At 48.3% G+C, this 21,580-nt stretch overlaps 1 protein-coding gene across 3 annotated transcripts in view; it reads left to right on the top strand.

The window, feature by feature from the left end:
* Positions 1–10,440: 10,440 nt before the first annotated feature.
* The window catches only part of LOC139164350 (complement factor H-related protein 1-like), a 28,647-nt gene continuing 17,507 nt past the window's right edge, over positions 10,441–21,580 (top strand). For 2 of the 3 annotated variants that reach the window (XM_070746356.1, XM_070746354.1), the window contains exons 1-2: positions 10,441–10,608; positions 21,278–21,460. In XM_070746356.1, coding sequence (XP_070602457.1) covers positions 10,545–10,608; positions 21,278–21,460 — 247 coding nt within the window. In that variant the 5' untranslated portion in view covers positions 10,441–10,544. Of the gene's footprint in view, positions 10,609–20,891; positions 20,999–21,277; positions 21,461–21,580 lie in introns of those variants that run through there. The other variant, XM_070746355.1, reaches the window with a different exon arrangement.

Genomic DNA, 21,580 nt, shown 5'->3' with positions numbered 1-21,580 from the left:
CCAAGACACTAGTTCCCGCGTTCCTGTAAGTTTCAATTTATCAAGCCCAATCACATAGTTCCGTAGCAGAACACAGGTATTTAGCTAGTATTCAATACTAATATGTTTGTAATGGAGACATGCAATTTCACTGGTGTTGATGCACCTTTTGCATGCCCTTCTAGCCAATAGGGTTTGGGAGGTGTAGGGTGGGTTCAATATTTACATTAATTAACTGCTGCTAGTATAAAGTATTAAGAAAATTTGTAATAAAATGTGCATCTGCTGAAATGATAACTGACATTAGTGTTTTGGTGTGTGGTTCCTCTTTTCTTATACCATAGTTCTTTAATTCAGGATGCAAGAAGCTGGTGCTGTGGAAAATGGGGAACTATATGGTAACAGCATGTACAAAAATAGAAATGATGAAATAAGGTGGGGTGCTGGAAGACAGTTGCTATGAAAATGTGGTATTTGCTTGTTGTTTTAAGCTACCTTATGAATTGTCTATGACTTGTAGTTCGGGGCCAATTGGTCTCAAGTCATCCCTTTAGACTGCTTCTCTGATTGACCTTCATTGCAGTGTGATTACTTTAAGTGTCTTATATTTGCTATGCTATAATTTCTAATAAATCTCTGAATCATAAAGTGATATTTTTGTGGTGTGCTGTCTGTTCAATTTTTATTAAGTGCAGCTATGCTCATAATCAGGTTTGACAGTAGAAGGGAAACACCATCCCAGATCTGTAATATTTGAGGGGAAAAACTGATATCAAAGTGTACAAACCATTTCTATGATAATAATTGACTAATATTTAACTGCATTTCTCTGAAGAATGTTAAACTCCAGAGTAATTTAAGAGAAGAACTAGATATCTGCAAACTTGAAGTTTTTATAAGTATTTATAAAATAAATATCAATAAATCTATATAAATAAAAATGTAAATGGTCATTTGCTCAAAATCTTAAATTTCTGAAAGTTCTTCACTGATTGAATTTGAATTTTGAAATTTTGATACAACATTGCATTGAAATATGCACCTATTTGTATTTATTTATTTATTATTTTTATTAATTGGACTTGTATGCCGTCCCTCTCCATGGACACCCCGTGGACTATATCTATATTATATAGTTGTCACACCTATGACAGGTAAAACATGCAGGTGCTTAAAATAGGACCTTAAAACAGGTCCTTTGCATTTCTAGCTCCACTTTCCACATTGTTATAGGTCAAAATCAACATCTTTTACCCCCCCCCCAAAAAAGGGGGTGAAAAGTTGGGTGCTAATTTTCTTGCGCTAATCAGTGCTGAATCTGGATGCAAGGTTGTGGAGAGCTTTTTAAGAAGTATGCACATAGTCCATTAGATCCCAATAGATAGAGATGGTTTTAGGTTCTGTTATGCCTTTCTAACATTTTCTTCTGTAAAATTGATTTGTGTTACATCACTGAAGTTAATTGTGGTATGACTAGGAAATGTTGTCCGTGAGCCATTGCTGTTAACAAAGACTGAGCTGAGGAATGTGTTAAAGAGGTTGGCTTTAACTGTTTCATCATTATAGTCTTTACCATTCGGTCCTTTAAGGCATGGGATGGATCTTGAGTCTTTGAGTTTGTTTTTTACCAAGTTATAGAAGGCACCTGTGGACTTTGTACATAAGTTTACTTCTTGATTGAAGTGATAATTGGTAAATTTTGTCTTTATTTGTTGACACAAATTTTTGTAGCAGCTTTTAATGTTTGCAATGTAGCCTGTTTTATTTTTTTGCCAAGTTCATCCTTTTTTTAGATTGGAGCTTCCTTATTTTTATGGTTAATTTAATTTTCTTGGTTTTGGTGATGGCGGTGCATATAATATAATGACTCCTTGGATTTCAAGCAAAAATATATTGCGGTACTCTTATCCCATTATTAAGGTAGTTTATGTAAGGACATATACTGAGACAAAAGTCAATCATGCTATGGTCACTGCTGGAAAAGGGTTCCTTTATTTGTAGTCTGTATATTGAGTGTAAACTGTTGCAGAAGATGAAATCAAGACAATTGTTGAGTCTAGTATTGTCTGTAACTAGTTGATCTAGCCCTAGACATTGAAGGGCTATAAAATTGTTTACTACCACACTGTGAGCGTGGCTTATTTTGTGGGTGTGGCTTGCTGGCCATGTGACCAGGTAGGAGTGACTTGACAATCATGTGACCAGGGGTTAGCTTAAAGGTCATGTGACTGGCTTAAAGGTGGCCAACTTACATCACTCACGTCAAGGATATGGATTAGGATTCCTGGCCTCTCCTCACCTCAAAGAGATACAATTTCCCTATCCATTTACTATTACTGAACATCCAAAATGTACTATTTAACTCTCTATATATATGCCATATGTGGACATACATATTATAAATAGGCACATAAAAATATACATTATCTACTATATAAACTGTATGTGCATGCACAGCTCTTCTAAAATTATACACATTCAATCTCATTTACTGCGATAGGAAAAACATACCCAGAGCCCAGAAGGGGAAAAAAAGAAACAAAATTCAATTTTTGTCTACTGGTTCTGCATGCTTGACCGTACCCATAGGAGCCAATGCTATAATAGCACTGTAAAGGGTTGAATGTATGGGTTCAGTTGTACATTCGTTTAGGTTCCACTTTATATGTGGTAGGTTTAGGTCACCAAGAAATATAAGAGAATGTGGGTAGGAGGCTCCCTACATTAGTAATGAGGTTAGCTTGTTTGCATGTCATAATTAGGGCTCTATAACATAGTAGGAAGTGAAGTGTGGTATTTAAGGTATTTAAGCCCCTCAAATATTGGAACACTGCTATCAAGTCTCACTTCATCCTTCTCTTCACTAGACTAGTCATGCCCAGTTCCTGTAATCGTTCTTCATTTGTTTTATTCTCCAGTCCCCTAATCATCCTGGTTGCTCATCACTACACTCTTTCGAGAGTTTCAATATCTTATTTATAGTGTAGTGACCAAAACTAGATGCAGTATTCTAGGTGTAGTCTTACTAAGACTTTATAGAGTGGTATTCGATCTTGATTATATCCAAGGGTGGGCTACTGTCTGGACGGGGGGCTGGGGGGGCACAGTGGGGTAGTGAAAATGGAGCTCCACCCCAGAGCACCCAATTTACACTGAAAGATATTGGAAGAAAATGCACCCTGCATAAGCCAAGCCCACAATGTAGTAGTAAAAATTTTGGTAGCCCTTCACTGATTATATCCCTCTGTTAATGCAACTCACGATTGCATTGGCTTTTTTGGCTGCCACAGCACATTGCTAGCTAATATTTAACTGGCTGTCCACTAAGACTCCAAGTTCCCTCTCACAGTCACTGCATCTTAATGCCAGTTTCACCCAGTTTATATGTGTATATTTGGTTTTTCTTGCCTAATTGTAAGACTTTACTTTCCTCTACTTTGAATGTCATTAGGTGGGAGCCAGTGTTCAATCTGTCAAGATTAATCTGGATCTTGTGCCTATCTTCAATGGTGTTAGCTATTCTTGACATTAATATTATCTGCAAATTTGATAAGTTCCACTTCTATTCATCATCTAAGTCATTTGTGAAGTACTGGGCCTAAGCTGGAATATGTCAGATATCAAATGTAATTTAATGATTTAATAATCAAATTTCTACACTGCCCTTTTCATCTGAGTCACTCTGAGTGATTTACAATACAAATTACCATGTTAAGACATGGAAGAAGGAGAAAATGTTTTCCATTGCCAAGAGGTTTTCATAAATTCATGTATCAACCTGGGAAGATTTATCAATGCTGGGATGTTGCGGCGCAGTCGGAGTAACAGTCGGACACAAGGTATGGGTATAAATAGGGTCACTTTTATTAAACCAACTCAATTAACTATTAACCAAATAAACCCACGTGACCTGCAGGGGTGCATAAATCAAATGGGGGCGGAGTTAACTTTCCAACAACCTCAACTGAGCAACTCTAGGGCGAAAGCTCCTTGCCGGGTGCAGGGTCATGGTAAAATTACACCTGCCCCCTGCCCCTTGCCACGCCGCCACGGCGTATGGGATGGCTCGCCACTGGTCTCTGATAATCTCCAGACAGCGAGCCACAGGAGCGACCCCCTCCCCGAACCCAGGCCGGTCAAGTCCTGTAATCCGAGAAGGAAATCGCCCCTCACCTCAGTAGAGGTGCCCCTAAAGGAGATCACACAGTTGCTGCTTATGCCCATTTCCGCCACCTATCGGCCGTCCCCCCCCAGTGACCTTGGGGGGGGAGGGGTACTAGCTGGTGGGTCCACCCCCTAACCGCACTCCCACGCACAGAGTGGAGTAGGCGAAAAAACAGCCACAGCTCGGCCAATTTGCTGTGGCTGCAAAAAATTCCTACTCGGCCCCCCTAAGGGCGACCCATCATATGCACCCTGTAACAGAGGGAGGGCGGGCGGGTGTCTCACGCTGCCGGGCAAAGAGAAACTGCGCCACGAGGCAGCCCCTTTTATAGGGCTGCCTCCCTCTTGCCCGACCAATGGGTGCCCGGCGCACCCCAAACTCGTCACTGCGGCCCCCGGGGATGACGTGGGGGCCGCAGGCTCCGCCCACAACATGGCGGCCTCCTTCCCTGGCCACGCTGCAACCTGCGCCGGCGGGTAAGTCACCAGCGGCATTGCGGCGCAGTCGGAGTAACAGTTGGACACAAGGTATGGGTATAAATAGGGTCACTTTTATTAAACCAACTCAATTAACTATTAACCAAATAAACCCACGTGACCTCCAGGGGTGCATAAATCAAATGGGGCGGAGTTAACTTTCCAACAACCTCAACTGAGCAACTCTAGGGCGAAAGCTCCTTGCCGGGTGCAGGGTCATGGTAAAATTACACCTGCCCCCTGCCCCTTGCCACGCCCCCACGGCATATGGGATGGCTCGCCACTGGTCTCTGATAATCCCCAGGCAGCGAGCCACAGGAGCGACCCCCTCCCCGAACCCAGGCCGATCGAGCCCTGTAATCCGAGAAGGAAATCGCCCCTCACCTCAGTAGAGGTGCCCCTAAAGGCGATCACACAGTTGCTGCTTACGCCCATTTCCGCCCCATATCGGCCACAGCAGGGGGTGAAATTATGAATTTATTCCCCCTGCACCCCCCCTACACATGAATGTGCAGGCACCTCTGCAGGTCCGCTATGAATTTGTCATTCCCCTTGTCTGTCAAATGTACTCCATCCTGTCTATATAACTCTATCTGGGATGCTCTGATATCGGGGTGGTCTATCACTCCACCCCCCGACTAGAGTACCCACTTCTTAACTGCTCTGTTGACCCTCTTCCTGGCCCCATTTACCGCCTTAGGGTTTATGGCAAGCCTCCAGCACCTTTGTGGCAAAATGTTGGACCACAACACATGGGTGTCCGGCCACCACTTCCAAATCACCTGTAAGCCATCCCAAATGTGCCACAACAAATCCACGCCCGTCATTGATCCGAGGTCGTTACCTCCCACATGTAAAACCAACCACCCCGGCACCCCGTGCACCTTCCCACTGTTGAATAACAGGGGCAGTAAATCAAACCACCGCAGGCCTCGACGGCCCAACCATTGAACAAACACATGCTGGTCAAGCTCCAAGTGCGTGCCAGGCGACGTCTCCCGGGCCCTCCTCTCGGCCCAGTATACCATGCTGTGGCCACAGATCAGGATCCTGTGCGCACCCTGTGTGTTATCTAAAGGAAGGGAGGAAACAAAGCAGCGTCAGAAGTGGCGGAGCAGCTGCGCCCTGTCCCGCCCTACTCACCTAAGGGCGGATGTAAGTCTGGAAGGCCGCAGATCTCCATCGGCCCACTGCACAGATGTCCGGCATGCTGAAACCCTCCTCCGCTGCAAAGGAAGCTGCACCGATCCTAAAAGAGTGAGTCCCGTAACGCTTGGGGTCCAGGCCCAGCCGGGCCAGGGCCTTAGTCGTTACTGCCCAGAACTGGTACCTGGTGAGAGGTTCCCCAGAGGGATGACAGAAAAGCGGACCGGGTTCCATGCCCCTAAGGGCCCAGTATGCTGAAATTGCCCGTACGGGGCACACCCTCTTGTTGCTAGTCCGGGAAAGCTTAACCATAACGCCCTGTCCCTTTTGATCGGTCTTGGATCATCGCAGTCGTAGGAACACCGAGCCCCGCCTAAATCTGATATCCCTTGCCATCAGGGCACAGCCGGAGCTGTCGAATCTGGATGCCGCTAAAACCTCACTAATACGGAAAGCCCCAAAAAACAATATAACCGCGGCCGCACGGTAAAGTGCTGCCTCGTACTGAGAGCGGCATAGCCCGTCCCACAAGTCGCACAGCCCCCTTAGGTGAACTAGTTTAAGGGGACGCCTTCTGTCACCCCGAACCGGACCCCTCTCCCTAATCCAGCCCTCCAGTGTTTTTCTAACCCTGAAGTCCCCAGTGGTGTCTGAGAAGCCCCGTGACTTGGCTATAAAAGCCAAGCCAGCAAGTTTGCCCCATATTGTTCGGGCGGACAACCCCCGATATCTGCTAAGCACACAGAACTCAAGTAGGTGCTCCACCGGGGCCAGCCATAGCTGATCGTATCTCCTAAGGTGACGAAAAGCCCAAAATTCCCTACCTGCCCGCTGGTATGACCTCCTGGTGCTTGCGGCTATGGACATGTCCATTGCCCTGTTTACATCGGCCCTCCAATCAGCCACAGGTGAAGGGGGGCTGCCTCTGGGTGCTCCTCGGCCTGTGGGGCAAGCAGCCGGAACCTAGCCAACTGCCCCCTTGATAATGCGTCAGCCACCCCGTTCCTAATACCCGGGACATGGTGTGTGCGAAAGAGCCAGGCACTTCACTACCATATGTCGAACCAACCCCATCACCCGCTCGTTTTTGGAGGAAAGTGTGTTGACCACATGTACAACTGCCATGTTATCGCACCAGAAGTGTACCGTCTTCCCGGCGAAACTAGGGGACCAAAGCTCGATGGCCACAACAATTGGGAACAGCTCCAGGAATGTCAAATCCCTGCAAACCGCGGTATCCCACCAATCCTGCGGCCAGTCCGCCCGGAACCATCTATCCTTCCATATCACTCCAAAACCAGTCGTCCCTGCCGCGTCAGACTTCACCTGCAAGTCCCCTTTCAAAAGCATGTCTTGTCTCCAAAAGGAAACCCCATTATATGTGTCTAAAAATTGTTGCCACACCCCTAGATCCTTCCTAACGCTAGCCGTCAGGCGGATCCTGTGGTGCGGCTTACTCAGACCCACTGTCGCCCGGTAAAGTCTATACATAAATGCCCTACCCGGCGCTATCACTCGACAAGCGAAATTCAACAATCCGGCTAGCTCCTGAACCTGCTTAAGAGTCACCCTCCTGGCGGCTCGAACAACCTTAACCGTGTCCCTGAGCCTAGTCAGCTTGTCCTCAGGTAGCCTACACGTCTGTGCTACCGAATCTACCTCAATGCCTAGAAATGTGAGCCTGGTGGTGGGCCCCTCGGTCTTTTCGTGGGCTAGAGGCACGCCCAGGTCACCGCATAAATCCTGAAATCCTGCCATCCCCCGTTGGCATTCGTCAGAGCCAGCCGGCCCTTCAAAGAGAAAGTCATCTAGATAATGGACAACTGACCGAATCCCCATGCCCTTCACATGGGCCCACTCTAGGAATGAACTAAACTTCTCGAATAAAGAACATGACACCGAACAACCCATTGGCAGGGCCCTGTCCACAAAGAAGCCCCCCTCAAACTGAAAACCTAGGAGGTCAAAATCCTCGGGGTGAATCGTTAAAAGTCGAAAGGCCGACTTAATATCACATTTGCCCATCAGGGCCCCCATTCCACACTCTCGGACCATCGAGACAGCCGTCTCAAAGGGTGTGTAGTGCACTGAGCACAGTTCCCCAGGGATGTGGTCATTTACCGATTCACCCGGAGGGAAAGACAGATGATGAATGAGCCTGAACTCCCCGGCTGCTCTCTTGGGCACCACTCCCAGGGGGGATACTTGCAAGGAGGGCAGGGGCGGCTCCGGAAAGGGGCCTAACACCCGGCCCTCCCGCACCTCCTTCATAATCTTTTCCCGTACCGCATGCTCCATGCCAGCTATAGACCTCAGATTATCTGCAAGGCAGGCCCTCCTTGGCCCCTCGTATGGAATCCTAAAGCCCTCAGAAAAACCTTCCATCAAAAACTTGGCATCCTTCCTTGGTCGATAGCCAGTAAGTCTGTCCTTCAACCTGTCCAACCTAACGGGGGTTGGGCCCCTTCCCTTGAGCTCCTCCCGTCTGGGGTTTGGAGGGGGCCCCTGTTTCCTTGTTGCTGCCTCCCCCCCTGCCCCTGTAGCATGCTGAGGTTGGGTGTCTACCATTGCACAGAGCGCATGCGTGGCGAAAGCGGCAAACTGGCCTTGAACAGGCTCCCCTGGCACCGTACTCGTAACAGTACGGCGGGATCCGAAAGGGCAAACCCGACCCGCTACGTTGTGTAGAGCCCTGGGTCCCTGAACCCACCGTGGGGCGGGGAAGGGTTGCTTCCTTTCCTTGGGTCAGCAGCAGGTGGCCAGTGGGCGTCCGCCCGCTGGCCGGGGTAGCTGCTTGCTGTGTGGCCTGAAGCCACAGATCGTTATGCCTCATGTCCCAAGGCCAGTGTCTATTGTGTGCGGCGAATCTCTGAAATGTCTCATCGTACTGTTTCCATGCCTCCCCCCCAAACTCCTGGTACGCCTTCAAGATCATATTCATGTAAAGTATAAGTTCGCGGGTCTTGTGCACGTCATCCTCCACTACCACTGAATGGTAAGCCAAGAATGCACACGCCCACACTAATATCCCCTTATCCATTTTAGTGTCCTTCGGTTCATCGGACCCTTTCTTACTATCCTTGTCTTTGTCCTTCTTGGACTTCTCCGGTAACAAAATACTGAAGATATCCACATAAGCCCCACGCCAAATTTTTCGCTTAAGGGCCTGTGACATATGCATGCTCAGCAGGGTGTCCGGAAGGCCAGGGGTGAAAGGGTTGTCACTGTTGCCCCCGAAGGAGTCAGTGGACTCCGTTGTGGTTGACTCGGAGCTATCCTGCGATGTGTCCCTTGTCTTCCTGCCCCGTTTTGTCACCTCCCGCCTGCGCTGCCTCCCCCACACCTGGGCTGCCGTGCGCAATCGCCATGTTCTGTGTGCCCTATGTGGTGTGCGTTTGACAGCCTGCAGCCGGCCTCGTGGCCCCCTTGGACGGGACCAGCGATGCTTAGGTACAGGGTACTCACCCCAATGTGAAGAGTCATCATCGGCGTCCTCAGAGCAGGAGGCTGTCCTGCTTACCCGCTTCCTCTTACGCTTCTTCTTAGCACGATGCTCAGATCGCTCCTTCTGGGACCTCTCCTCCGATTCCGAGGAGCTCCACGTCCCCTCCGCGCTCGTGGCGCCTGTGGCCCCCATCTGCCGGGGCCTTCCCCTCTTCCTTGGCCTCTCATCCAGTTTCTTGAGTAAAGCAGATAAGAGTTGTGAGGAAACAGCAAGAGAATCATCCCCTGCACCTTCCACCCCAGGTGTCCTCACCGCAGGGGACCCCTCCTCAGACATGCTAAGCTCTGAGGCGCTGGGTTCCCCTTCCCCTGTTCCTTCAGCCATCCTACCGCGTGGCCCCCAAGATGGGGCCCGCCCCTGGCGGCAGCCTCCCGCTCCTGGGGGTGGCCCCCGACGCTTTGCCGCCCTTCCCCTTGATCCTACTGCCCCCCTGGAGCTTCCCTCTCGCCCAGGCCTCCCGGCCTGCCCAGCCCCAGAAGCCTCTATCCATGCCCTCTTTGGGGCCCTCTTCCGTCCCGTACGCCGGGGCTCGATGGGGGGGTGCCCTGCTCGCTGGCCTGCTCCCCCGCTCCCCGCTGCCGGTTTCCCGCCTTTGCCCTGCTGCCTCGCGCCATCGCCGAAAAAACCACCCCCGAGAGACAATCTAGCCCCAATAGCCTCCAATCCGCTGTCCACCGCCCTCCGCCGGCCTGATCAGGATCCGATCGCCGGCTGCGCTGTCCGCGAACTTCTTCGGCCTCCGGGCCTTGTCCCCTGCCGTGCGATGTCTCCGGGTGCTGCCGGGCAAAGAGAAACTGTGCCACAAGGCAGCCCCTTTTATAGGGCTGCCTCCCTCTTGCCCGGCCAATAGGTGCCCCACGCACCCCAAACTCGTCACTGCAGCCCCCGGGGATGATGTGGGGGCCACAGGCTCTGCCCACAACATGGCGGCCTCCTTCCCCGGCCACGCCACAACCCGCGCCGGCGGGTAAGTCGCCAGCGGCATAAGTGGGTTTTTTCCCTCTTCTGAAGAGATAGAAACACAGCATGAAAAGTTGAAAGTTCATGCTTGATTTGTTTGTTATTCATTGCAATACAAAGTTCACAAAGTTCTCATTTAGTCCTCATTTAGCTAGCAAGGTCATATTTTTATTCCAGTAATACTTCTTTTTCATGTTCCGTAACAAAAAGCAAAGCAAAAAGGAGGCGGGGATGATAGTAGCTCAGAGAAATCAGCTGAAATAGCTAAACTACTGAACTGAATTTTAGTGGCTGGGAGATTACCTGCAGAGCTATGAAGGCCTGGCTGCTCCCGACTGCTGTTTTTCTTCTCTGGCCAGACTTCTCTTCTCAAAAAGGTAAGTTAAAGGTAAGTTAAAACAAAGAGAAATCAAGGGGGAACTAGTGCCTGATTGCATTCATTAAAGGAACTAGTTCTTTTAGAAAAGACAAACAGTTTCATTTTTCTCTTGAGGCTTTCTAGACATTTGTAATACCAGATTCTTTAAAAATATCATGGATTTATAATTCCAATCCTGTTTTCAAATACAAGACTTTTCAGCAGTTGATTTGTAAATAACAAAATACTTCACATCAGTATTATAAATTCACAACAATTCTGAGGATCTTTGTTTCAGTTAATAAAGAAATTGATATGATAATAACCAAGTAATTACCATGACTAAGATGAGGTTTCATAAGTCAGAGTGATTGAAGTTGTAGAGATGTATTTTAGTTGGGTATCGTATATATCAGGATAAATACAAAGAAATTAGCGGATGTCTAAATTGAAAATGGTTGTATCCTTTACAAGAAGACAATGAAGGTAATATTGACTTCACAATATTTTAAAGTTCAGACTATATTTTCTAAGACTATATTCTTACTTTGAGCCAATCATATATTTATCACTGTTTTGGATGATTGCAAAAGTCATTCATGAAGGAAAAGGAAGAAATAAAACTGATCTTAATCAACAATCAGTGATGGAGAACCTTCTTTTCCTCAGAAAGAGCATGGGCGCATGCTATCGCCCATGTGCGAGTGTTCACACCCATAATTCAATGCCTGGGGAGGGCGAAAACAGTTTTCCCTGCCCCCTAGAGGCTGGAAATGGCCTGTTTCCCAACTTCTGGTGGACCCAGTAGGCTCATGTTTCCCCCTCTCCAGGCTCCCAAGGCTTCCCTGGAGCTGAGAGAGGGTAAAAACGCCCTCCCCCATCCCTCCAAAGTCTCTCTGTAAGCCAAAAACACCCTCCCAGGGCCTTTGTGCAAACAAAAAATCAGCTGGCCAGCACACACATGCACGTTGGAGCTGAGCTAGGGCAATGGCTCGTGTGCCAGCAGATATGGCTACGCATGCAACCTGTGCCACAGCTTCATCATCACTAGTATAGATGGTATTCTTTCCCCAATAATTGTAAAATTAATTGGTAACTCAATGCCATGAGAAGTTGTGAATGCTATCCAATTTCAGACTTTTTCAAATTAAATAGCTAAATTCACTAGCTGACGGGTTAGAGGCAATTATTCTATAATTATTTTCTTCCTGATTCTGACCGGAACAATCTGGAACTGAATATATTCAAAACTGTAAAAAAAAATGGTAGACTTTAGGAGAAACCCATCTGTACTTTCACCTCTTACAATACTAGACAATACAGTATCAAGAGTAGAGACCTTCAAATTCCTATGGTCAACTATATCGTAAGATCTAAAATGGACACTTAACATAATCAAAAAAGCACAACAAAGAATGTTCTTTCTGCACCAATTCAGAAAGCTCAAACTGCCCAGGAAGCTACTGATACAGTTCTACAGAGGAATTATTGAGTCTGTTATCTACCCCTCTATAACTGTCTGGTTTGGTTCTGCAATCCAACAAGACAGACACAGACTTCAGAGGATAATTAGAACTGCAGAAAAAACAATTACTACCATCCTTTCTTCTATTGAGGTCCTGTATACTGCACAAGTCAAAAAGTGGGTTGTGAAAATATTTACTGACCTCTCACATCCTGGACACAAACTGCTTCAATTCCTACCCTCAAAACAGCACTATAGAGCAATTCACAGCAGAACAATTTATTATTTATTTATTTATTTATTTATTTATTTATTTATTTATTTATTATTTAGATTTGTATGCCGCCCCTCTCCGCAGACTCAGGGCGGCTCACAAAAAAGTGAAACAATTTACAATAAATCTAAATTACAGTTTAAAAATATTTTAAAAACCCCATTTTCTAAACAAACATACATACAGACATACCATTCATAAATTGTATATGCCCGGGGGAGATGTCTCAGTTCCCCCATGCCTGATGACAAAGGTGGGTCTTAAGGAGTTTACGAAAGGCAAGGAGAGTAGGGGCAGTTCTAATCTCCGGGGGGAGTTGGTTCCAGAGGGTCGGGGCCGCCACAGAGAAGGCTCTTCCCCTGGGGCCCGCCAACCGACATTGTTTAGTTGATGGGACCCGGAGAAGGCCCACTCTGTGGGACCTAATCGGTCACTGGGATTCATGTGGCAGCAGGTGGTCTCGGAGATATTCTGGTCCAGTGCCATGAAGGGCTTTAAAGGTCATAACCAACACTTTGAATTGTGACCGGAAATTGATCGGCAACCAATGCAGACTGCGGAGTGTTGGTGAAACATGGGCATACCTAGGTAAGCCCATGACTGCTCTCGCAGCTGCATTCTGCACGATCTGAAGTTTCCGAACACTTTTCAAAGGTAGCCCCATGTAGAGAGCGTTACAGTAGTCGAACCTCAAGGTGATGAGGGCATGAGTGACTGTGAGCAGTGAGTCCCGGTCCAAATAGGGCCGCAACTGGTGCACCAGGCGAACCTGGGCAAACGCCCCCCTTGCCACAGCTGAAAGATGGTTCTCTAATGTGAGCTGTGGATCGAGGAGGACTCCCAAGTTGCGGACCCTCTCCGAGGGGGTCAATAATTTCCACCCCCCAAGGGTAATGGAAGGACAGAGGAATTGTCCTTGGGAGGCAAAACCCACAGCCACTCCGTCTTATCTGGGTTGAGTCTGTTGACACCCATCCAGGCCCCAACAGCCTCCAGGCACCGGCACATCACTTCCACTGCTTCGTTGACTGGATATGGGGTGGAGATGTAAAGCTGGGTATCATCAGCGTACTGATGATACCTCACTCCATGCCCTTGAATGATCTCACCCAGCGGTTTCATGTAGATATTAAATAGCAGGGGGGAGAGGACCGACCCCTGAGGCACCCTACAAGGGAGAGACCTTGGGGTCGACCTCTGGCCCCCTACTAACACCGACTGTGACTGACCGGGAGTGGTAGGAGGAGAACCACTGGAGAACAGTGCCTCCCACCCCCAACCACTCCAGCCAGTGCAGAAGGATACCATGGCCAATGGTATCGAAAGCCGCTGAGAGGTCAAGAAGCACCAGGACAGAGGATAAACCCCTGTCCTGGGCCCGCCAGAGATCATCCATCAACGTGACCAAAGCAGTTTCCGTGCTGTAACCGGGCCTGAAACCCGACTGCTGGGGACCTAGATAATCAGCTTCTTCCAAGGACCGTTGGAGCTGGAATGCCACCACCTTCTCAACAACCTTCCCCATAAAGGGAAGGTTGGAGACTGGACGGTAGTTATTGAGTACGGCTGGGTCCAGGGAAGGCTTCTTGAGGAGGGGGAGCACGAGCGCCTCTTTATAGGATGATGGAAAGGATCCCCTCCCCAAGGAAGTGTTGACAATCTCCTGGACCCAGCTCCGTGTCACCTCCCTGCTGGCCGAAACCAGCCAGGAGGGCCACGGATCCATTAAACAGGTGGCGGAAATCACAGCTCCAATGGCCTTGTCCACTTCATCAGGTGTCACTGGATCAAACTCTTCCCAGACAGGTGGACAAGTACGGGCCCCAGTCACCTCGACTGACTCGTTGTCAGTCGACTCTGTTTTCCAATTGGAGTCGAGGTCCGCCTGGATCTGAGCGATTTTATCAGCGAAAAACGTGTTAAAATCCTCGGCACTACTCTGTAAGGGCTCCCCAACTCCCCCCTTGTTAAGAAGGGAGCGGGTCACCCTAAACAGAGCAGCCGGGCGGGATTCTGCTGATGCAATCAAGGCGGCATGATACGCGGATCTTGCCACCTTGAGCGCCACTTTGTAAGTCTTAATAAAAGCTCTTACAAGTGTTCGATCAGATTCAGACTTACTCTTCCTCCATCGCTTCTCTAGACGTCCCTTCTGGTGTTTCAACTCCCGGAGCTCCTCGTTGAACCATGGAGCTCTATGGGGTCTAGCGCCATGGAGAGGTCGCAAAGGCGCAATCCGATCAAGACCCTCTGCTGCAGCCTTGTTCCAGGCTTCCGCAAGAGACTCTGCCGAACTGTGGATGAGTGTATCTGGAATAAACCCAAGCGCCGTCTGAAAGCCCTCTGGGTCCATCAGGTGTCTGGGGCGGAACATCATAATTGGTTCTGCCTCCCTGCGGGGAAGGATTGGAGCCAGGAAGTCAAGCTGTAGTAGAAAATGGTCTGACCATGACAAAGGCAATACTTCTAAGCCCCTTAGTCTCAGACCATTGCTCAATTGCTCAGAGAGGAATACCATGTCGGGTGCATGTCCTCCCTCATGAGTCGGACCCTGCATTACTTGAGTCAGGTCCATGGCTGTCATGGTGGCCATGAACTCCTGTGCCAGTCCAGAGTCTTCGCCGAGTGACGGCAGGTTGAAGTCCCCCAAGACAATAAGTCCGGGGAACTCCACCGCCAACCCGGCTACCTCCTCGAGCAGCACAGGCAGGGCTTTTGACACGCAGCTGGGAGGCAGGTACATGAGAAACAAGCCCACCTGAACCCCTAAGTCCAACTTCATCAAGAGAGACTCGCAACCCGCAATCTCTGGAGCAATGAGTCCACGTAGGCAAAGGCTCTCCCTGGCTATAATAGCCACTCCTCCCCCCCTTCCCTGGGGTCGAGGTTGATGCCATATCTGAAACCCAACTGGGCAAATTTCAGAGAGAGGAACTCCCCCGTCTGGGCCCAGCCAGGTTTCAGTAATACATGCCAGGTCGGCCTCCTCATCCAGGATTAAATCCCGGATGAGGAGAGCTTTATTTACCACCGACCTGGCATTAAGCAGCAGCAACCTGAGCCCAGGGCCAGAATTACACTCATCACCAGTACCCAAGGTTGAGCTCACAGAGCCAGAACAAGGGATCATTATTAAGCAACGATCCCTCGTTCCCCTGGAACGGCTAACTCTGTGGCCCCCGCCATATCTGCCTCTCCCCAGCAACACCTGGATATTCTGACCCTCTGTCACCCCAGAGATCAGCGCCCCCCCCTCCTCCTGCCTCTCCGGTGTCAGGTGGGCGAAATCCGTCATTCATACTGTTTCCAATTATCTCATTCATACCATACTCCCACCCACCCCAACCATCACACTCATACCAATCATTCACTCCATGCACAGTGTTATATCTACGCCAATCATCCATTAATTAAGAACCCCCCCAATAATATTAAAAATGAATTAAATTAATAATAGTTAAAACACTAATAAAATATATCACAATAAATAAGTATAAAATAGAGAGTAGAAAAAGTTCATAAATTAATAATTGATAATATAAAATTAGATCTTAGTTATTAATTAATCATCAGTCAATCGATCAATCCAGGTATGATGTCCTCTGTAGGTCTTCTATGAGGTCTTAAAGTCTTAAAAGGTCTTAAAAAAGCTGCTGTCTTCTACAATCAATCCACTAGGGGCGCAGGTCTTCAATAATAGTGCATAGCAATCAGGAGGAGGGGGGATGGGGGGGAGACGACAAATGGTGATAAAAATTTGCAAAGATAGCATTAGCAATATCACCAGTCCGGTTGGCCACAGTGTTCCCGAGCAACCAATTACAATCCTCACCCCCTCTAATCATTTTAGTCATTGTTGTTCCAATATCCACCAACTCCATCTGTCTCTTCGATCTTTCAATCCTCTTCTAACCTCCCCTCGGCACCAGCAACTCTCACCCACTGGTGCCATGTGGGGGGGGCGGGGGCGGGGGGGTTGTCTCTGGATGTCCCCCGCTTGCAGTTGTCCTCCGCCACTGGCAACAGGTCACTCCCATCTCGGTGTTGGTGTTGGTCTCCACTTCTCTTCGTCGCCTCCGTTACCCCCTGGCTTCCACCATCCCGGCGCTGGTCACTCTCACTCACCAAGGGCCAGGCGGGAGGCTCAGTTCAGCAATAACCTCCACGCTCCACACTCCACGCTGTCTCAACTTCTTTCCTCCTTTTCTCCCTCCAATGTTTGTATTTCGCGCCAGGCACTGCCGCCATCCTCCCCGTCTCAGCTGGTCACCTCTCGATGCCGTGGTCTTTCTTGGTGCCTCTACAACAGGGTGGATGCCCTCTCTGTCACCTCCGCCTCAGCACCGGTCACTCTCACTCACTGGGGCCGGGGCGAGAGGCTCAGTTCGTTAGTACCTCCACACTCTCTCGGCTCCTTTCCTCCCTCCGATATTCAAATTTCGCGCCAGGCATGGACGCCATCTTCCGCGTCCCAGCTGATTGCCTCTCCATGCCGCAATTTTTCTCAGCACTTCTACAGCGGGTGGGAATATCTCATCTCCAGCCCTCAAGCCCTCAAGATGCAGCAGCAGCAGGCAGACTTCAGGGCATTTCTCACCCTGGATTAATACATTTTTCTGATGATTTTCACCATCGTTTCAGAGGAGCGGTGGACCCACCATCTCCTCACTGCTCAAACCGGAACCGGAAATATACTGTGTGTCCAATCATACTTGCCAATAGAATTCTATCTCTTCCCCTGGGGCCTGCCAGACGACATTGTTTAGTCGACAGGACCCAGAGAAGGTCAACTCTGTGGGACTTTATCGGCCGCTGGGATTTACAAACACTTTTCAAATGTAGAGAGCATTGCAGTAGTCGAACCTCGAGATGACGAGGGCATGAGCGACTGTGAGCAATGACTCCCTGTCCAAATAGTGCCGCAACTGGTGCACCATGTGAACCTGTGCAAACGCCCTCCTCACCACAGCCGAAAGATGATGTTCCAATTTTAGCTGTGGATTGAGGAGGAAGCACAAGTTGCGGACCCTCTCCGAGGGGGACAATAATCTCCCCCCCCCCAGGGTAATGGACAGACAGATGGAATTGTCCTTGGGAGGCAAAACCCACAGCCACTCCGTCTTCTCAGGGTTGAGTTTGAGCTTGTTTACACTCATCCAGACCCCAACAGCCTCCAGGCACCGGGACACCACTTCCACTGCTTCGCTGACTGGACATAGGGTGGAGATGTACAACTGGGTATCATCAGTATACTGATGATACCTCACCCCATGCCGTTGGATGATCTCACCCAGCGGTTTCATGTAGTTATTAAATAGTGGGTGGGGACCGATCCCTGAGGCACCCCACAAGAGAGAGACCTAGAGGTCAACCTCTGACCCCCCACTAACACCGACTGCAACTGACCACAAAGGCAGGATGAGAACCTCTGAAGAACAGTGCCTCCCACTCCCAACCCCTTCGCCGGCACAGAAGGATACCACGGTCAATGGTATCGATGGTATCGAAGCTGCTGAGAGGTCAAGAAGCACCAGGACAGAGGACAAGCCCCTGTACCAGGCCCACCAGAGATCATCCATCAGCGCGACCAAAGCAGTTTCCGTGCTGTAGCCAGGCCTGAATCCTGACTGTTGAGGGCCTAGATAATTGGCTTCTTCCAAGAACTCTGAAAGTCCCATTTGAGTCCCATCTCAAGCAGGAGGCATTCCTGGCCTTTTAAAGGAGGCCTTCATGAAGGAGCCAATCCACAAAGACCCAGAACCCCATCATTCATTTGTAGTAGATGTGGATGTGTCAGACATTGCCGTCAGAGCCATGTTCTCCAGGCTCATGAGGATGGCAGTCCTCTTTTCCCATGCACTTATTATTCCAGCAAGTTAAATCCATCCGAATGCAACTACACAATTTGGGAGAAAGAGTTATTTGCCATTAAGACCACGTTCAAGACCTGGAGGCATCCCCTTGAGGAGTATTGACATCAAGTAGAAGTTTGGACAGACCGCAAGAACCTGGAATTCCTATAAAGTCCAAGGAAACTTAACCAGCACCAGATCTGGTGGTCCTTCTTCTTTGCCCAATTCAACTTTAAAGTCACCTACATCCTGAGTGGGTGTAACCACCTGGCAAATGCCCTATCCCGCAAACCTGAATACATCCATGTCGAGGACCCACTGCTGTCTCAGATTATCCTGCCCATCAAGTTGTTTATGGCTGTCCACAACCCTGTTGATCTATGAAGACATATTCGGGAGGAGAAGCAGAGGATGATTTTGTAGAGCAACGGAAGTGGAACATAGGGCCTGAGTCTCCTTGGACCTTCTCAGAAGACCTTCTCCACTTTTGAGACAAATTGTATGTCCCAGCAGGACTGCTCTGAGGTCTGACTTTTACCCAATGCCATATTAACTCTGTGTCAGGACATTTCAGTCTGTTTAAGATACTTCACTTGGTTTTCCGGACTTTTTGGTGACCCTGACTCCGTCATGACATCCAATCCTATATGACCTCCTGTATCTGGTGTCGTCAGGCCAATTCAGTCATGGGAGCACCTCCTGGTCTGGTGCAGCCTTTGGTGAGGCCAGAGAGACCCTGGGAGTCCATCTCCATGGACTTTCTAATGGACTTGCCTCTGTCCACCAGTTTCATGACTGTGTTCATGGTGGTAAACATGCTGATGAAGATGGTGCATTTCATCCCCTTTCGAGGATTACCATCAGCTCGCTCCATTGCCCACATATTTATTCAGCATGTCTTCTAGTTACATGGGCTGCCATATAGGGTCATGTCAGACAGAGGGGCCCAATTCACCACCCAATTCTGGAAAAGTCTGATGTCAGCTCTAGAGATCCAAGTCTGTTTATCATCAGCACATCAAACTGAAACTAACGGAGGCATGGAGAAGGTGATTGGCATCCTTGAGCAGTACCTGCATTGTTTTGTCAATCAACAACAGGATAATTGGGCAGAGTACCTCGCAGTGGTCAACTCCCAACACACTTCCATCCAAACCACTCCTTTCTTAGACAATTTGGGCTACCACCCCCACTTCTTCCAGCTCACACTCCTTGATTCCCCATTTCCTGCAGCAGAGGACTTCTTGTTCAAGCTGCAGGCCATTCACCAATTAGTATATGAAACCAATTGGTACATGAAACCGTACATGAACAAGGCCAAGGTGGATTACAAAAAGGTCATGGATCACTCTTGAAGAGCCACACCACCATTGGTGATAGGGGATCGAGTATGGCTCTCTACCAAGCATCTCCCCACTGACTGACCAGTCTGCAAGCTCAGCCATCACTATCTGAGGCCATTTCCAGTGGAAGCAGTCATGTTCTTGTGACTTATTGCCTGACCTTGCCCCTCTCCTTGTCTATCCCGTGTTCCACTCTTCTCTTCTTGTTCCTGACAATCCTGCCTGTCTGCTCCATCTTCTTCATCAACCACAGCCATTGCCCAGTATATGAGATGAACTGCCCAAATTTGAGGTCGCCAGCATTCATGATTCACAGTGGCTGAAGGGCTGGTTCCAGTACCTCATCGAGTGAAAGGTGAATGGGCCAGAAGATTTCATGTGGAAGGATGTGATCTCTGTTCAAGCTCCTGACTTGGTTCATGGATTCCATGAACAATTCCCATCACAACTGCATCCAGGCTGACAGATCCAGGGGAAGGGCCCTGTGGTGAGGGATAGTGTTGTGCATGCCTGCATCCTGCAGAGCTGGTCATGGATCCCGAGGACCAAGAGGCGGTTGTGGTGCAGTACCATCAATCCTGGCACCCGAGTCTGATAGTGAGGAGGGACACATGAGTGATACAGAAGAAGAGGAGAGGGTCTCTTATTCTCGAGGCTAGGGCATGCAGGGCTGCTAGCAGACAAGACTGGCTACACAGGAGGAGGTCTCTTTGAGAGAGAGCTGCAGGCTAATTGGCCATGCCCTTAGATTATTTAAGTCCTAACCACGCTGAGCATAGTTGCAGGGAACAACGTCATTTCTGAATCTTGACTCCTGTGTTGCCAGTTTGCATTCCAGTTCAGACTTGCTTCTTGCATTTGCTAGTTTGGATGTCGCTTCTAACTCTTGACTTCTGCATTTGTATTTCAGCAAGGAACTTGTCTCTTGCATTTGCCAGTTTGGGACTTATGCCAAGTACAGTAAAACTTGCCAATTATCTTTTAGAGTTTGGCCAGCTGTTAAGATAGTGTATTAACAGCTGGGATTGTGAACAGAATAACTTCTGCCTTTTCTTTTGCTTTTCACATTCCCCAGAGATTAGAACTGCCCCTACTCTTCCTGCCTTCCGTAAACTCCTTAAAACCCACCTTTGCCGTCAGGCATGGGGGAACTGAAACATCTCCCCCTGTGCATGTTTAATTTATATATGGTATGCTTGTGTGTATGTCTGTTAGTATATGGGGTCTTTTGTAAATCTTTAAATATTTTAAATTTGTCAGATTATTTATGATTTGTTCCACGTGTTGTGAGCCGCCCCGAGTCTTCGGAGAGGGGCGGCATACAAATCTAAGTAATAAATAAATAAATAATAATAAATAAATTATTCAAAGTAATCAGAGTCTGCAGTTTCAGTGTAATGAAGGATATGTGCTTGTAGTTCCATCAGTTAGAAAGTGTATTGATGGTTACATGGATTTCCCATTATGTATCTCTGGTAAGCATGCTATCAAAATGATTTAATTATCTAGGATCGTAACTAATTAAAACAATTAAGATAATATAATGAATAAGCTGGTGTGGTTAGAGTGCAACACTGCAGGCTACTTCAGCTAGCTGTAGTTCAGCAATTCACACCAGCTCAAGGTTGTCTCAGCTTTCCATCCTTTTGCCCCCAGATTGTTGGGGGCAATATGCTGATTCTGTAAACTTACCATGAACAAATGTGTTTGTAATTGTCAGGAATGTTGATCAATGGATTATTTGTCTAATATAGATAGTGAAGGAGGATGTGGACGCCCACCTGCTGTGGACAATGGAAACATCATAGACACACTCAAGGAAACCTATTTACAATCTGAAAGTGTAAATTATCAGTGCCAAAATTTCTACATAATGGAAGGTTCTTCAAGAGTCACTTGCCAAAATGGTCGTTGGTCACAAACACCATCATGTAGAGGTATAAGTAATATCTATATTTTTTTATAAACATTTGTGCTTTATAAACAAAAATTGTCCTTTGGGAAAGGTTGGCTGAACTTGTTTTTTTGTATAATTCAGACATTTAGTATGAGGAAAT

This window comes from Erythrolamprus reginae, chromosome 3, assembly GCF_031021105.1.
Source record: "Erythrolamprus reginae isolate rEryReg1 chromosome 3, rEryReg1.hap1, whole genome shotgun sequence".
Classification (NCBI taxonomy): domain Eukaryota; kingdom Metazoa; phylum Chordata; class Lepidosauria; order Squamata; family Dipsadidae; genus Erythrolamprus; species Erythrolamprus reginae.
Note: the sequence above shows the minus strand (reverse complement) of the source record. Positions and strands in the feature narration are given on the sequence as shown.